The following is a 13,850-nucleotide window of genomic DNA, read 5'->3' as shown; positions in this document are numbered from 1 at the left end:
TCCCCGTGTTTGCGTGGGTTTTCTCCGGGTGCTCCGGTTTCCTCCCACAGTCCAAAGATGTGCGAGTTAGGTTGATTGGCTATGATAAATTGACCCTTAGTGTTAGGGGGATTAAATACGTGGGGTTACGGGGATAGGGTGGGATATGTGTTGGTGTAGGGGTTACGGGGATCGGGTGGGATATGCGTCGGTGCAGGCTCGATGGGCCGAAATGGCCTCTATCTGCACTGTGGGGTTTCTGTGTGATTCTGTGATATTTGCTTCAACCACTCCCTGTGGTGGCGAGTTCCACATTCTCACCACTCTTTGGATAAAGAAGTTTCTTCTGAATTCCCTATTGGATTTCTTGGTGACGATCTTATATTGATGGCCTCTAGTTTTGCTCTTCCCCACAAGTGGAAACACTCTCTCTGTGTCCACTCTATCAAAACCTTTCATAATTTTAAAGACCTCTATTAGGTCACCCCTCAGCCTTTTTTCAAGAGGAAAGAGACCCAGCCTGTTCATCCTTTCCTGATATGTATACCCTCGCATTTCTGGTATCATCCGTGTAAATCTTTTCCACACCCTCTCCAGTGCCTCGATATCCTTTGTATAATATGGCGAGCAGAACCGTAAGCATGGTCTGCTTGAATGGCCTACTCCTGCTCCTAATTCTTACACTCACAGACGAACACGCATGCGCACATATGAATACACGCACATCTGGTGTTTATGAAGCACTAAAACAAATAATATTCCGTTATCGTTTCAGATTGCGCCTGGCCCGAATGAATGAGGAGATGCGGGAGGCAGAGGGGTTTTTCGGCCACACAGGTACCTGTGGATGAACGGCGGGCAGGGCGGAAGTCTTACATAGCATGGGTCAGAAACCCAGTGTAGTTCACGGATTGTGAAGACCAGCCCAATTGACTCGGAAACCCCAACCATTTTCCCCCTTGACCCCAGCTTCAACTTACGTGGAGAGACTGGAGAAGCTGGGGTTGTTCTCCTTGGAGCAGAGAAGGTTAAGGGGAGATTTACCAGAATGGTACCAGGGGATGAGGGGCTTGAGTTACGTGGAGAGTCTGGAGAAGCTGGGATTGTTCTCCTTGGAGCAGAGAAGGTTAAGGGGAGATTTACCAGAATGGTACCAGGGGATGAGGGGCTTGAGTTACGTGGAGAGACTGGAGAAGCTGGGGTTGTTCTCCTTAGAGCAGAGAAGGTTAAGGGGAGGTTTACCAGAATGGTACCAGGGGATGAGGGGCTTGAGTTACATGGAGAGTCTGGAGAAGCTGGGGTTGTTCTCCTTGGAGCAGAGAAGGTTAAGGGGAGATTGACCAGAATGGTACCAGGGGATGAGGGGCTTGAGTTACGTGGAGAGTCTGGAGAAGCTGGGATTGTTCTCCTTGGAGCAGAGAAGGTTAAGGGGAGATTTACCAGAATGGTACCAGGGGATGAGGGGCTTGAGTTACGTGGAGAGACTGGAGAAGCTGGGAATGTTCTCCTTGGAGCAGAGAAGGTTAAGGGGAGATTGACCAGAATGGTACCAGGGGATGAGGGGCTTCAGTTATATGGAGAGACTGGAGAAGCTGGGATTGTTCTCCTTGGAGCAGAGAAGGTTAAGGGGAGATTTACCAGAATGGTACCAGGGGATGAGGGGCTTGAGTTACGTGGAGAGACTGGAGAAGCTGGAATTGTTCTCCTTGGAGCAGAGAAGGTTAAGAGGAGATTTACCAGAATGGTACCAGGGGATGAGGGGCTTGAGTTACGTGGAGAGACTGGAGAAGCTGGGATTGTTCTCCTTAGAGCAGAGAAGGTTAAGGGGAGATTTACCAGAATGGTACCAGGGGATGAGGGGCTTGAGTTACGTGGAGAGTCTGGAGAAGCTGGGATTGTTCTCCTTGGAGCAGAGAAGGTTAAGGGGAGATTTACCAGAATGGTACCAGGGGATGAGGGGCTTGAGTTACGTGGAGAGACTGGAGAAGCTGGGATTGTTCTCCTTGGAGCAGAGAAGGTAACGGAGATTAAATAAAGGTGTTGAAAATCATAAGGGTTTTGACAGAGTAATTAAAGAGAAATTGTTTCCTGGGCAGGAGGGTCGGTAACCAGAAGAGACAGATTTAGGACAATTGGCAAAAGAGCCAGAGGGGGAGAGGAGAATTGTTGTCTTTTTTCACACAGCGAGTTGTTGTGACCTGGAATGCATTGCCTGAAAGGGTGGTGGAAGCAGAGCCAATAGGAACTTTCAGAAGGGAATTGGAAAAACTTGAAAGGGCTGTGGGGAAAGAGCAAAGGGGGGGGGGCGGGGGAAGTGGGATTAATTGGACAGCTCTTTCAAAGAGCTGACGCAGGCACAATGGGCCGAATGGCCTCCTTCTGTGTTGTCACAGTTCTACTGCTGTCAGCCGTGGCTCAGTGGATAGCACTCTCTCGCCTCGGAGTCAGAGTGCGTGAGTTTGAGCCCCATATTGCCAGGCCGATACTGAGGGAGCTCTGCTGCACTGTCGGAGGGGCGGTACTGAGGGAGCACTGCACTGTCGGAGGGGCAGTACTGAGGGAGCACTGCACTGTCGGAGGGAGAGTACTGAGGGAGCACTGCACTGTCGGAGGGGCGGTACATTGTCCGAGGGTCAGTACCGAGGGAGCGCTGCACTGTCGGAGGGGCGGTACTGAGGGAGCGCTGCACTGTCGGAGGGGCAGTACTGAGGGAGCGCTGCACTGTCGGAGGCGCGGTACCGAGGGAGCGCTGCACTGCCGGAGGGGCGGTACTGAGGGAGCGCTGCACTGTCGGAGGGGCAGTACTGAGGGAGCGCTGCACTGTCGGAGGCGCGGTACCGAGGGAGCGCTGCACTGTCGGAGGCGCGGTACCGAGGGAGCGCTGCACTGTCGGAGGGGCAGTACTGAGGGAGCGCTGCACTGTCGGAGGCGCGGTACCGAGGGAGCGCTGCACTGTCGGAGGGACGGTACTGAGGGAGCGCTGCACTGTCGGAGGGGCAGTACTGAGGGAGCGCTGCACTGTTGGAGGCGCGGTACCGAGGGAGCGTTGCACTGTCGGAGGGGCGGTACTGAGGGAGCGCTGCACTGTCGGAGGGGCGGTACCGAGGGAACGCTGCACTGTCGGAGGGGCAGTACTGAGGGAGCGCTGCACTGTCGGAGGGGCGGTACTGAGGGAGCGCTGCACTGTCGGAGGGGCGGTACCGAGGGAACGCTGCACTGTCGGAGGGGTTGTACCGAGGGAGCACTACACTGTCGGAGGGTCAATACTGAGGAAGCGCTACACTGTTGGAGGGGCGGTAGTGAGGGAGCGCTGCAATATCGGAAGGGCAGTACTGAGGGGGTGTTGCATTGCTGGAAGGTCAGTAATGAGGTTGCGCTGCACTGTCGGAGGGTCAATACTGAGGAAGCGCTGCACTGTCGGAGGCGCGGTACCGAGGGAACACTGCACTGTCGGAGGGGTTGTACCGAGGGAGCGCTGCACTGTCGGAGGGGCAGTACCGAGGGAGCACTACACTGTCGGGGGGTCAATACTGAGGAAGCGCTACACTGTCGGAGGGGCGGTACTGAGGGAGCGCTGCACTGTTGGAGGGGCGGTAGTGAGGGAGCGCTGCACTGTCGGAGGGGTGGTTCTGAGGGGGCGCTGCAATATCGGAAGGGCAGTACTGAGGGGGTGTTGCATTGTCGGAAGGTCAGTAATGAGGTAGCGCTGCACTGTCGGAGGGTCAATACTGAGGAAGCGCTGCACTGTCGGAGGCACGGTACCGAGGGAGAGCTGCACTGTCGGAGGGAGAGTACCGAGGGAGCGCTGCACTGTTGGAGGGAGAGTTCGAGGGAGCGCGGCACTGTCGGAGGCGCGGTACCGAGGGAGCGCGGCACTGTCGGAGGCGCGGTACCGAGGGAGCGCTGCACTGTCGGAGGGGCGGTACATTGTCCGAGGGTCATTACCGAGGGAGTGCTGCACTGTCGGAGGGGCAATCTTTCGAATGAGATGTTGAACAGAGGGCCCCATTTGCCCTTTCAGGGGGATGTATAAAGATCCTATGGCCACCATTGGAAGAGCAGGAGGGAGTTCTCCCCTGGTGTCCTGGGGACAACATTTATCCCTCACCCAACATCACTAAAACAGATGATCTGGTCATTATCACATTGTTGTCTGTGGGAGCTTTTAGAGCGGCCCACTTTGGGAGAGGGGGTGGGGCTGCGAGTAAAAGAAACCCACCTGCTGCTCCTACGTTATTCAGAGTTTTTTCCCCCCCCCCCCCCCCCCCCCCTTCCCGCAGGAGACGACGAGACGTTCCAGGACATCTTCCGGGATTTCTCCCGCATGGCCTCCGACGACCCGGAGAAGCTAGCCCGTAGGAAGTTCGACGGCAGCGGGAAGTGACGGCGGATCAAGGGGGCCTCGTTGAGGGGGGAGGGGGGTTTAACAGAGAGACAGACAGACTCAGGGACAGCTTTGGCTGACTGCCATTCCATGAGGGAAAAGGCAGCCTTTTGGTATCCCAGGATTGACTTGTACTGCTATAAGGCCTACTAATACAGGCCCAGGCTTGCCCCGGGCCTACTAATACAGGGGGTAAAAGATCAGGGTAGGGTCCAGGTAAAGGACAGGAGGGAGGGGGTCAGGGGTAAAAGGTGAGGGTAGGGTTGAGAGTGTGGGGAGGGGGTAAAGGATGAGGGAAGGGTCAGGGGTAAAAGGTGAGGGTAGGGTTGAGGGTGTGGGGGGGTGATAAAGGATGAGGGAAGGGTCAGGGGTTAAAGGTGAGGGTAAGGTTGAGGGTGTGGGGTAAAGGATGAGGGAAGGGTCAGGGGTAAAAGGTGAGGGTAGGGTTGAGGGTGTGGGGGGGTGATAAAGGATGAGGGAAGGGTCAGGGGTTAAAGGTGAGGGTAAGGTTGAGGGTGTGGGGTAAAGGATGAGGGAAGGGTCAGGGGTAAAAGGTGAGGTTAGGGTTGAGGAAAGGGTCAGGGGTGAAGGACGAGCGAAGGACCCTCAATTAACTCAGGGATTAAAGCCATGGTGTGGAGATGCCGGAGTTGGACTGGGGTGGACAAATGTAAGAAGTCACACAACACCAGGTTATAGTCCAACAGCTTTATTTGAAATCACAAGCTTTCGGAGCGCTGCTCCTTCTTCAGATGACTTCACCTGACGAAGGAGCAGCGCTCCGAAAGCTTGTGATTTCAAATAAAGCTGTTGGACTATAACCTGGTGTTGTGTGACTTCTTACATCAGGGATTAAAGGCAGTGTCCATGGTGCTCCGACTCTGGGGCGTTTCACACTGCAAATGGGCCGTGAGAGAGGGGAGGGGGAAAGAGATGGGAGGAGGAGGTGATGAGGGGAGAGAGCACATCAGCTCCACCTGAACGGTCGCTGTGTAAATACAAACAGACGTCAGCAATAAACAGACTGCCTCTGGAACACGAGTGCCGGTTTCTTTCGGCGGGGGCAGAGAGTTTGAGCGACGGGCTGGTGCGTGGCGTCCAGTCGGGGGACACGGGCATCGCGTGCAGACGGGGCGGGTGGGGGAGGGGAGGCGAAGCGAACGTCAATAGTTAAGGCGTATGCGTGTCACGCACTACGGGGAGGCCAAGGGGTGCCTTGTTCCAGCAGGCACAATGGCAACCTCCCAAGTTCCCCAAGTCACACACCATCCTGACTGGGAAATATATCGGCCGATCCTTCATCATCGCTGGGTCAAAATCCTGGAACTCCCTCCCTAACAGCACTGTGGGAGCACCTTCACCACACGGACTGCAGCAGTTCAAGGCGGCGGCTCACCACCACCTTCTCGAGGGGCAACTAGGGATGGGCAATAAATGCTGGCCTTGCCAGGGACGCCCACATCCCGCGTACGAATAAATAACAGCGTCTCTCGCTGCCAGTCTACCATCGTGGAAGAAGTCGCTTAGCAGCGCTTGCTCTCCACTCGCGAGCCGATGGACGAGGTCTCACCGTCTGGTCCAGGACCCCGCGGAGCTCTGGTTCCCGTTGCGGGCCTTGGCTCTGCGTTACGATGCAGCTCCGACCCTATTCATGGTGTGGAGATGCCGGTGTTGGGCTGGGGTGGACAAATGTAAGAAATCACACAACACCAGGTTATAGTCCAACAGCTTTATTTGAAATCACAAGCTTTCGGAGCGCTGCTCCTTCGTCAGGTGAAGTGGAGAAATGCATAAAGACACAGCTTATATAGTCAGAGAATCATGTCAGATGTTTACAGGTAATCTTTCTAACTGCCATTTATCACACCGCGGCAGAGAGATAATCACAGCAATCAAAGGTGTAAATGGTGTCCACACAGGTCAGTCAGGAAAACATTACATCAAAGAACAATGAGGTGGGGTCACAAGGGGTCAAATGTTGCAGATGCTGGGGTCTGTATGAAAAACAAAAAAACACAAAAAACATTTTTTTTTGCTGGAAATCACAGGTCCGGCCGCATCTGTGTAGAGAGAACAAGCCAACGACGACTTGAGTCTGGATGACCCTACGTCAGGTGGGGTTACATGTAGCGTGACATGAACCCAAGATCTCGGTTGAGGCCGTCCTCATGGGTGCGGAACTTGGCTATCAGTTTCTGCTCGACGATTTTGCGTTGTGTCTCGAAGGCCGCCTTGGAGAATGCTTACCCGAAGATCGGAGGCTGAATGTCCTTGACTGCTGAAGTGTTCCCCGACTGGGAGGGAACACTCCTGTCTGGCAATTGTTGCGCGGTGTCCGTTCATCCGTTGTCGCAGTGTCTGCATGGTCTCGCCGATGTACCATGCTCCAGGGCATCCTTTCCTGCAACGTATGAGGTAGACAATGTTGGCCGAGTCACATGAGTATGTACCATGTACCTGGTGGGTGGTCTCCTCACGTGTGATGATGGTATCTGTGTTGAAGATCTGGCATGTCTTGCAGAGGTTGCTGTGGTAGGGTTGTGTGGTGTCATGGTCGCTGTTCTCCTGAATGCTGGGTAATTTGCTGCGAACGATGGTCTGTTTGAGGTTAGGCGGCTGTTTGAAGGCGAGTAGTGGAGGCGTGGGGATGGCCTTAGCGAGGTGTTCGTCGTCATCGATGACATGTTGAAGGCTGCAAAGAACATGGCATAGTTTCTCCGCTCCTGGGAAGTACTGGACGACGAAGGGTACTCGGTTGTGTCCTGTGTTTGTCTTCTGAGGAGGTCTGTGATTTTTCGCTGTGGCCCGTCGGAACTGTCGATCGACGAGTCGAGCGTCATATCCCGTTCTTACGAGGGCGTCTTTCAGCGTCTGTAGGTGTCCATCGCGTTCCTCCTCGTCTGAGCAGATCCTGTGTATTCGCAGGGCTTGTCCATAGGGGATGGCTTCTTTAACATGGTTAGGGTGGAAGCTGGAGAAGTGGAGCATCCTGAGGTTGTCCGTGGGCTTGCGGTAGAGTGAAGTGCTGAGGTGTCCGTCTTTTATGGAGATTCGTGTGTCCAAGAATGAAACCGATTCTGAGGAGTAGTCCATGGTGAGTTTGATGGTGGGATGGAACTTGTTGATGTTATCGTGTAGTCTTTTCAGTGATTCTTCGCCGTGGGTCCATAGGAAGAAAATGTCGTCGATGTATCTGGTGTATAGCGTTGGTTGGAGGTCCTGTGCAATGAAGAAGTCTTGCTCGAACTTGTGCATGAAGATGTTGGTGTATTGGGGTGCAAATTTGGTCCCCATGGCTGTTCCGTGTGTTTGGGTAAAGAACTGGTTGTCGAAGATGAAGACATTGTGGTCAAGGATGAAGCGGATGAGTTGTAGGATGGCGTCTGGAGATTGGCTGTTGTTGGTGTTGAGTACTGAGGCTATCGCAGCGATGCCGTCATCATGGGGAATACTGATGTAGAGTGCCGAGACGTCCATCGTGGCGAGGAGTGTTCCTGGTTCAACTGGTCCGCGGGTGCTGAGTTTCTGTAAGAAGTCTGTAGTGTCACGACAGAAGCTGGGGGTTCCCTGTACGATGGGTTTCAGGATGCCCTCGACATATCCAGAGAGATTCTCTCACAGGGTTCCGTTGCCTGATACGATAGGACGTCCGGGTGTGTTGGCTTTGTGTATCTTTGGGAGGCAGTAGAAGTCTCCCACGCGGGGAGTACGTGGGATGAGAGTGCGTAGGATGCTTTGAAGGTCTGGATCGAAGGTCTTGATCAGTCTGTTGAGTTGGCGGGTGTGCCGTCGAGCAGAAACTGATAGCCAAGTTCCGCACCCATGAGGACGGCCTCAACCGAGATCTTGGGTTCATGTCACGCTACATGTAACCCCACCTGATGTAGGGTCATCCAGACTCGAGTCGTCGTTGGCTTGTTCTCTCTACACAGATGCTGCCGGACCTGCTGTGATTTCCAGCAAAAAAAAATTTTTTGTCTGTTTTTTTGTTTTTCATATAGACCCCAGCATCTGCAACATTTGACCCCTTGTGACCCCACCTCATTGTTCTTTGATGTAATGTTTTCCTGACTGACCTCTTTGGACACCATTTACACCTTTGATTGCTGTGATTATCTCTCTGCCGAGGTGTGATAAATGGCAGTTAGAAAGATTACCTGTAAACATCTGACATTATTCTCTGACTATATAAGCTGTGTTTTTATGCATCTCTCCACTTCACCTGATGAAGGAGCAGCGCTCCGAAAGCTTGTGATTTCAAATAAAGCTGTTGGACTATAACCTGGTGTTGTGTGATTTCTTACATTTGACCCTATTCATGACATGGCTCATTGCCCAGCTCTCAGCTACGCCCTCGAGAGGCCCAGCCTGTGCTAATCTCTGGAGGGGGGTAGTACAATTCACCTCTTTGCCCCTGCATTAGGGAGGGGGGGTGAATCAGCCTGGGTGCCTGCTCCTGATCCATGGGTTAGGGAGGGGGGTGAATCAGCCCGGGTGCCTGCTCCTGACCCCTGGGTTAGGGAGGGGGTGAATCAGCCCGGGTTCCTGCTCCTGATCCCTGTCCAGTGACCCCTGCGTTAGGGAGTGAATCAGCCCGGGCTCCTGCTCCTGATCCCTGTCCAGTGACCCCTGCGTTAGGGAGTGAATCAGCCCGGGTTCCTGCTCCTGATCCCTGTCCAGTGATCCTAGGGTTAGGGAGGGGGTGAATCAGCCCGGGTTCCTGCTGCTGATCCCTGTCCAGTGACCCCTGGGTTAGGGAGGGAGTGAATCAGCCCGGGCTCCTGCTCCTGATCCCTGTCCAGTGACCCCTGCGTTAGGGAGTGAATCAGCCCGGGTTCCTGCTCCTGATCCCTGTCCAGTGATCCTAGGGTTAGGGAGGGGGTGAATCAGCCCGGGTTCCTGCTGCTGATCCCTGTCCAGTGACCCCTGGGTTAGGGAGGGGGTGAATCAGCCCGGGTTCCTGCTCCTGATCCCTGTCCAGTGATCCCTGGGTTAGGGAGGGAGTGAATCAGCCCGGGTTCCTGCTCCTGATCCCTGTCCAGTGACCCCTGGGTTAGGGTGGGGGTGAATCAGCCCGGGTTCCTGCTCCTGATCCCTGTCCAGTGACCCCTGGGTTAGGGAGGGGGTGAATCAGCCCGGGTTCCTGCTCCTGATCCCTGTCCAGTGACCCCTGGGTTAGGGAGGGGGTGAATCAGCCAGCGCTCCTGCTGCTGATCCCTGTCCAGTGACCCCTGGGTTAGGAACGGGTGGGGGCCCTAAAAAAGAGCGCGGCAGCCTTTGGGATAAGGGGCACCGTAGGCACCCTGCGATGATGCAAACCTCACTAAAACACGGTCCAGTCACCCCAGGGCCGGGGTGGGGGGAGGAGGGGAGAATTCCAACAACTAAACAAGCTAAGGAACGAGCTCGCATCCGACGGGAAAGCAATGAGACGCCTGCTCTCATCTGACTGCAAAACACATTTTATTTCACTTCCTCTTTCCAAAAGGAAAAGTAACATCCAGTAATTGATCAATAAATAGGTTTCCAATCGACAGTGGAAAAAAAAATAAACTAAACCAAAGCAAGATGAGGTAGAGACCAGACCTTCTCCGAGCCTGGAGAGGGTGGGTGGGAAGGAAGCTGGGGGTGAGAGGGAGAGACCCTCCCCAGCTTCGCAGAAGTAACTCACCGCACAAACAAAATAACGTGTCAGCGACGCTCTGCTCTCTTCCTCCCTCCCGGTCACAGGCGAGCGTGACAGGAACAGACTGTCCCCCCCCTCCCTCAACATCTTCCGCGGGATCAGAAACACACAACCAGCAGCGCCCCCCCGACACCCCCCCCCCCCCCCCCCCAATTGCAGAGTGGCTCGCCCCGCTCTCAGTACGCGATGAGCTCGATTTGTTCCAGGTCCGTGGAGTCCAGCTGGTAGATCTTGCGGTCTGGAGACAGAAAGAGGGGGAGACATGAGTAAAGAATTGGCGGGAGGTGAGATTAAGAGAAAATGTTTGATGGGACAGTGCAGAGGGAGCTTTACTCTGTATCTAACCCTGTGCTGTACCTGCCCTGGGAGTGTTTGATGGGACTGTGTAGAGGGAGCTATACTCTGTATCAAACCCGTGCTGTTCCTGCCCTGGGAGTGTTTGATGGGACAGTGTAGAGGGAGCTTTACTCTGTATCTAACCCGTGCTGTACCTGCCCTGGGAGTGTTTGATGGGACAGTGTAGAGGGAGCTTTACTCTGTATCAAACCCGTGCTGTACCTGCCCTGGGAGTGTTTGATGGGACAGTGTAGAGGGAGCTTTACTCTGTATCTAACCCGTGCTGTACCTGCCCTGGGAGTGTTTGATGGGACAGTGTAGAGGGAGCTTTACTCTGTATCTAACCCGTGCTGTACCTGCCCTGGGAGTGTTTGATGGGACAGTGTAGAGGGAGCTTTACTCTGTATCTAACCCATGCTGTACCTGCCCTGGGAGTGTTTGATGGGACAGTGTAGAGGGAGCTTTACTCTGTATCTAACCCGTGCTGTACCTGTCCTGGGAGTGTTTGATGGGACAGTGTAGAGGGAGCTTTACTCTGTATCTAACCCGTGCTGTACCTGCCCTGGGAGTGTTTGATGGGACAGTGTAGAGGGAGCTTTACTCTGTATCTAACCTGTGCTGTACCTGCCCTGGGAGTGTTTGATGGGACAGCGTAGAGGGAGCTTTACTCTGTATCTAACCCGTGCTGTACCTGCCCTGGGAGTGTTTGATGGGACATTGTCGAGGGAGCTTTACTCTGTATCTAACCCGTGCTGTACCTGCCCTGGGAGTGTTTGATGGGACATTGTCGAGGGAGCTTTACTCTGTATCTAACCCGTGCTGTACCTGTCCTGGGAGTGTTTGATGGGACAGTGTCGAGGGAGCTTTACTCTGTATCTAACCTGTGCTGTACCTGACCTGGGAGTGTTTGATGGGAGAGTGTAGAGGGAGCTTTACTCTGTATCTAACCCGTGCTGTACCTGCCCTGGGAGTGTTTGTTGCGAGTGTAGAGGGAGCTTTACTCTGTATCTAACCCGTGCTGTACCTGCCCTGGGAGTGTTTGATGGGACAGTGTAGAGGGAGCTTTACTCTGTATCTAACCCATGCTGTACCTGCCCTGGGAGTGTTTGATGGGACAGTGTAGAGGGAGCTTTACTCTGTATCTAACCCGTGCTGTACCTGTCCTGGGATTGTTTGATGGGACAGTGTAGAGGGAGCTTTACTCTGTATCTAACCTGTGCTGTACCTGCCCTGGGAGTGTTTGATGGGACAGTGTAGATGCAGCTTTGCTCTGTATCTAACCCGTGCTGTACCTGACCTGGGAGTGTTTGATGTGACAGTGTCGAGGGAGCTTTACTCTACCTAACCCGTGCTGTACCTGCCCTGGGAGTGTTTGACGGGACAGTGTGGAGGGAGGATACTCACTGAAGTGCTCCTGGATCTTGCGGAGGACGGCCATACTGCTCTTACTATCCACCATATTGACCGCCAGGCCCTGCTTCCCAAACCGTCCGGTGCGGCCAATCCGGTGCAGGTAGGTCTCGCAGTCAGGGTTGTGCTCTACGGTCACCGGAAGGTCGAAGTTCACCACAATCGATACCTGCTCCACATCGATGCCTGTTTCGAAGGGGAGGCTGCATTAATCAGGTCCTTGCAGATACATAACCCCCCCGCCTGGGGATCAGATTCTTACAGATACACTAACCCTGGGGGATGAGGACCTTACATATGCACAAACCTCTGGCACAGACGTTGGTGGTGACTAGGACCTTCTCTTTGCCCTCTCGGAAGCGTTGGATGATTGACGCCCGCTGCTTCACCGTCAGATCGCCACTCAGAAGTGCCACACGGTGCCCGTCTCTGGACAGTTTTGTCGATAGCCAATGCGCAGTCCTCCTGGTCTAGAGCACGGGGGGGGGGGGGGGGGGGGGAAGGAACAAACTCAGGCACAACCGTCCATCAGAAAGAAAAATATGCAACAGGCTCGTGGGGGCTTAAGGGGCCTACTCCTGTTGCTATGGCAACAGGCTGGTGGGGGCTGAATGGGCCTATGGCGACAGGCTCATGGGGGCTGAACGGGCCTGTTCCTATGGTAACAGGCTGGTGGGGGCTGAACGGGCCTGCTCCTGTTCCTATGGTAACAGGCTGGTGGGGGCTGAACGGGCTTATGGCGACAGGCTCGTGGGGGCTGAACGGGCCTATGGCGACAGGCTCGTGGGGGCTGAACGGGCCTATGGCGACAGGCTCGTGGGGGCTGAACGGGCCTATGGTGACAGGCTGGTGGGGGCTGAACGGGCCTATGGCGACAGGCTCTTGGGGGCTGAACGGGCCTATGGCGACAGGCTCGTGGGGGCTGAACGGGCCTACTCCTGTTGCTATGGCAACAGGCTGGTGGGGGCTGAACGGGCCTATGGCGACAGGCTCTTGGGGGCTGAATGGGCCTATGGTGACAGGCTCGTGGGGGCTGAACGGGCCTACTCCTGTTGCTATGGCAACAGGCTGGTGGGGGCTGAACGGGCCTATGGCGACAGGCTCTTGGGGGCTGAACGGGCCTGCTCCTGTTCCTATGGTAACAGGCTCGTGGGGGCTGAACGGGCCTGCTCCTGTTCCTATGGTAACAGGCTGGTGGGGGCTGAACGGGCCTATGGCAATAGGCTCTTGGGGGCTGAACGGGCCTGCTCCTGTTCCTATGGTAACAGGCTCGTGGGGGCTGAACGGGCCTGCTCCTGTTCCTATGGTAACAGGCTCGTGGGGGCTGAACGGGCCTGCTCCTGTTCCTATGGTAACAGGCTGGTGGGGGCTGAATGGGCCTACTCCTGTTCCTATTGTAACAGGCTGGCGGGGGCTGAACGGGCCTACTCCGGCTTCCGAGCAATGACAGAGCAACACCTCCCCCTCCACTCCCTCAGGGACACACAGACCTGGCAGAAGACGATAGCCTGAGCGATGGTGATGGCAGTGTAGATGTTGGTGAGGGCCCGGTACTTCTCCTCGTGATGGCTGCACAGCATGTAGTATTGCTTGATGTTGTCCAGGGTCAGTTGCTCCCGGCGCAGCTTGATCACGTTGGGGTCCGGCACGATCTTCTTGGCAAACTTCAGCACCGGCTCCTCGAAGGTGGCAGAGAAAAGGAGTAGTTGGCAGTCCTTGGGGAGCATCCTGAGGGGCGGGGGCAGAGAGAGAGGGAGAGGGATGGCGGGGAAGGGGGACAGAGCCCGGGGGGAGGGGGCGGGGACAGGAGAGAAGTGGGGGGGGGGGGGAAGAAGAGAAAGCCGGGGGGTGGTAGAGGAGGGGGTATAGAGCCAGGGTGGGGGAAGGAGGAGAGAGACGGGGGAGGGGGGAGAAGGTACATGACACGATAAGCATATAAAAGACAGACATATTGGGGCTCCTTGGGGATTCTGATATACCTCACACCCCTCACTGTAACACTGATATAGCCCACACCCCTCACTGTAACACTGATATACCCCACACCCCTCACTG

General features: G+C 55.1%; 2 protein-coding genes across 2 annotated transcripts in view; one reads left to right on the top strand and one right to left on the bottom strand.

The window, feature by feature from the left end:
- The window catches only part of LOC147091302 (arf-GAP with coiled-coil, ANK repeat and PH domain-containing protein 2-like), a 100,376-nt gene extending 95,759 nt beyond the window's left edge, over positions 1-4,617 (top strand). The window contains exons 16-17 of the mRNA XM_085976724.1: positions 755-816; positions 4,260-4,617. Of these exons, the coding sequence (XP_085832850.1) occupies positions 755-816; positions 4,260-4,363 (166 nt within the window). The 3' untranslated portion in view covers positions 4,364-4,617. The remainder of the gene's footprint in view (positions 1-754; positions 817-4,259) is intronic.
- Positions 4,618-10,184: 5,567 nt separating this feature from the next.
- The window catches only part of LOC147091301 (ATP-dependent RNA helicase DDX19A-like), a 75,712-nt gene continuing 72,046 nt past the window's right edge, over positions 10,185-13,850 (bottom strand). The window contains exons 8-11 of the mRNA XM_085976723.1: positions 13,286-13,523; positions 12,103-12,265; positions 11,790-11,981; positions 10,185-10,287 (exon numbers count right to left, since the gene is read on the bottom strand). Of these exons, the coding sequence (XP_085832849.1) occupies positions 10,226-10,287; positions 11,790-11,981; positions 12,103-12,265; positions 13,286-13,523 (655 nt within the window). The 3' untranslated portion in view covers positions 10,185-10,225. The remainder of the gene's footprint in view (positions 10,288-11,789; positions 11,982-12,102; positions 12,266-13,285; positions 13,524-13,850) is intronic.

This window comes from Somniosus microcephalus, unplaced genomic scaffold (genome assembly GCF_052327205.1).
Source record: "Somniosus microcephalus isolate GS21.2 unplaced genomic scaffold, FLI_Smic_1.0 unresolved_chr3, whole genome shotgun sequence".
In the NCBI taxonomy this organism is placed as follows: domain Eukaryota; kingdom Metazoa; phylum Chordata; class Chondrichthyes; order Squaliformes; family Somniosidae; genus Somniosus; species Somniosus microcephalus.
The sequence above is the reverse complement of the archived record's forward strand: the minus strand, read 5'-3'. Positions and strand labels throughout refer to the sequence as shown.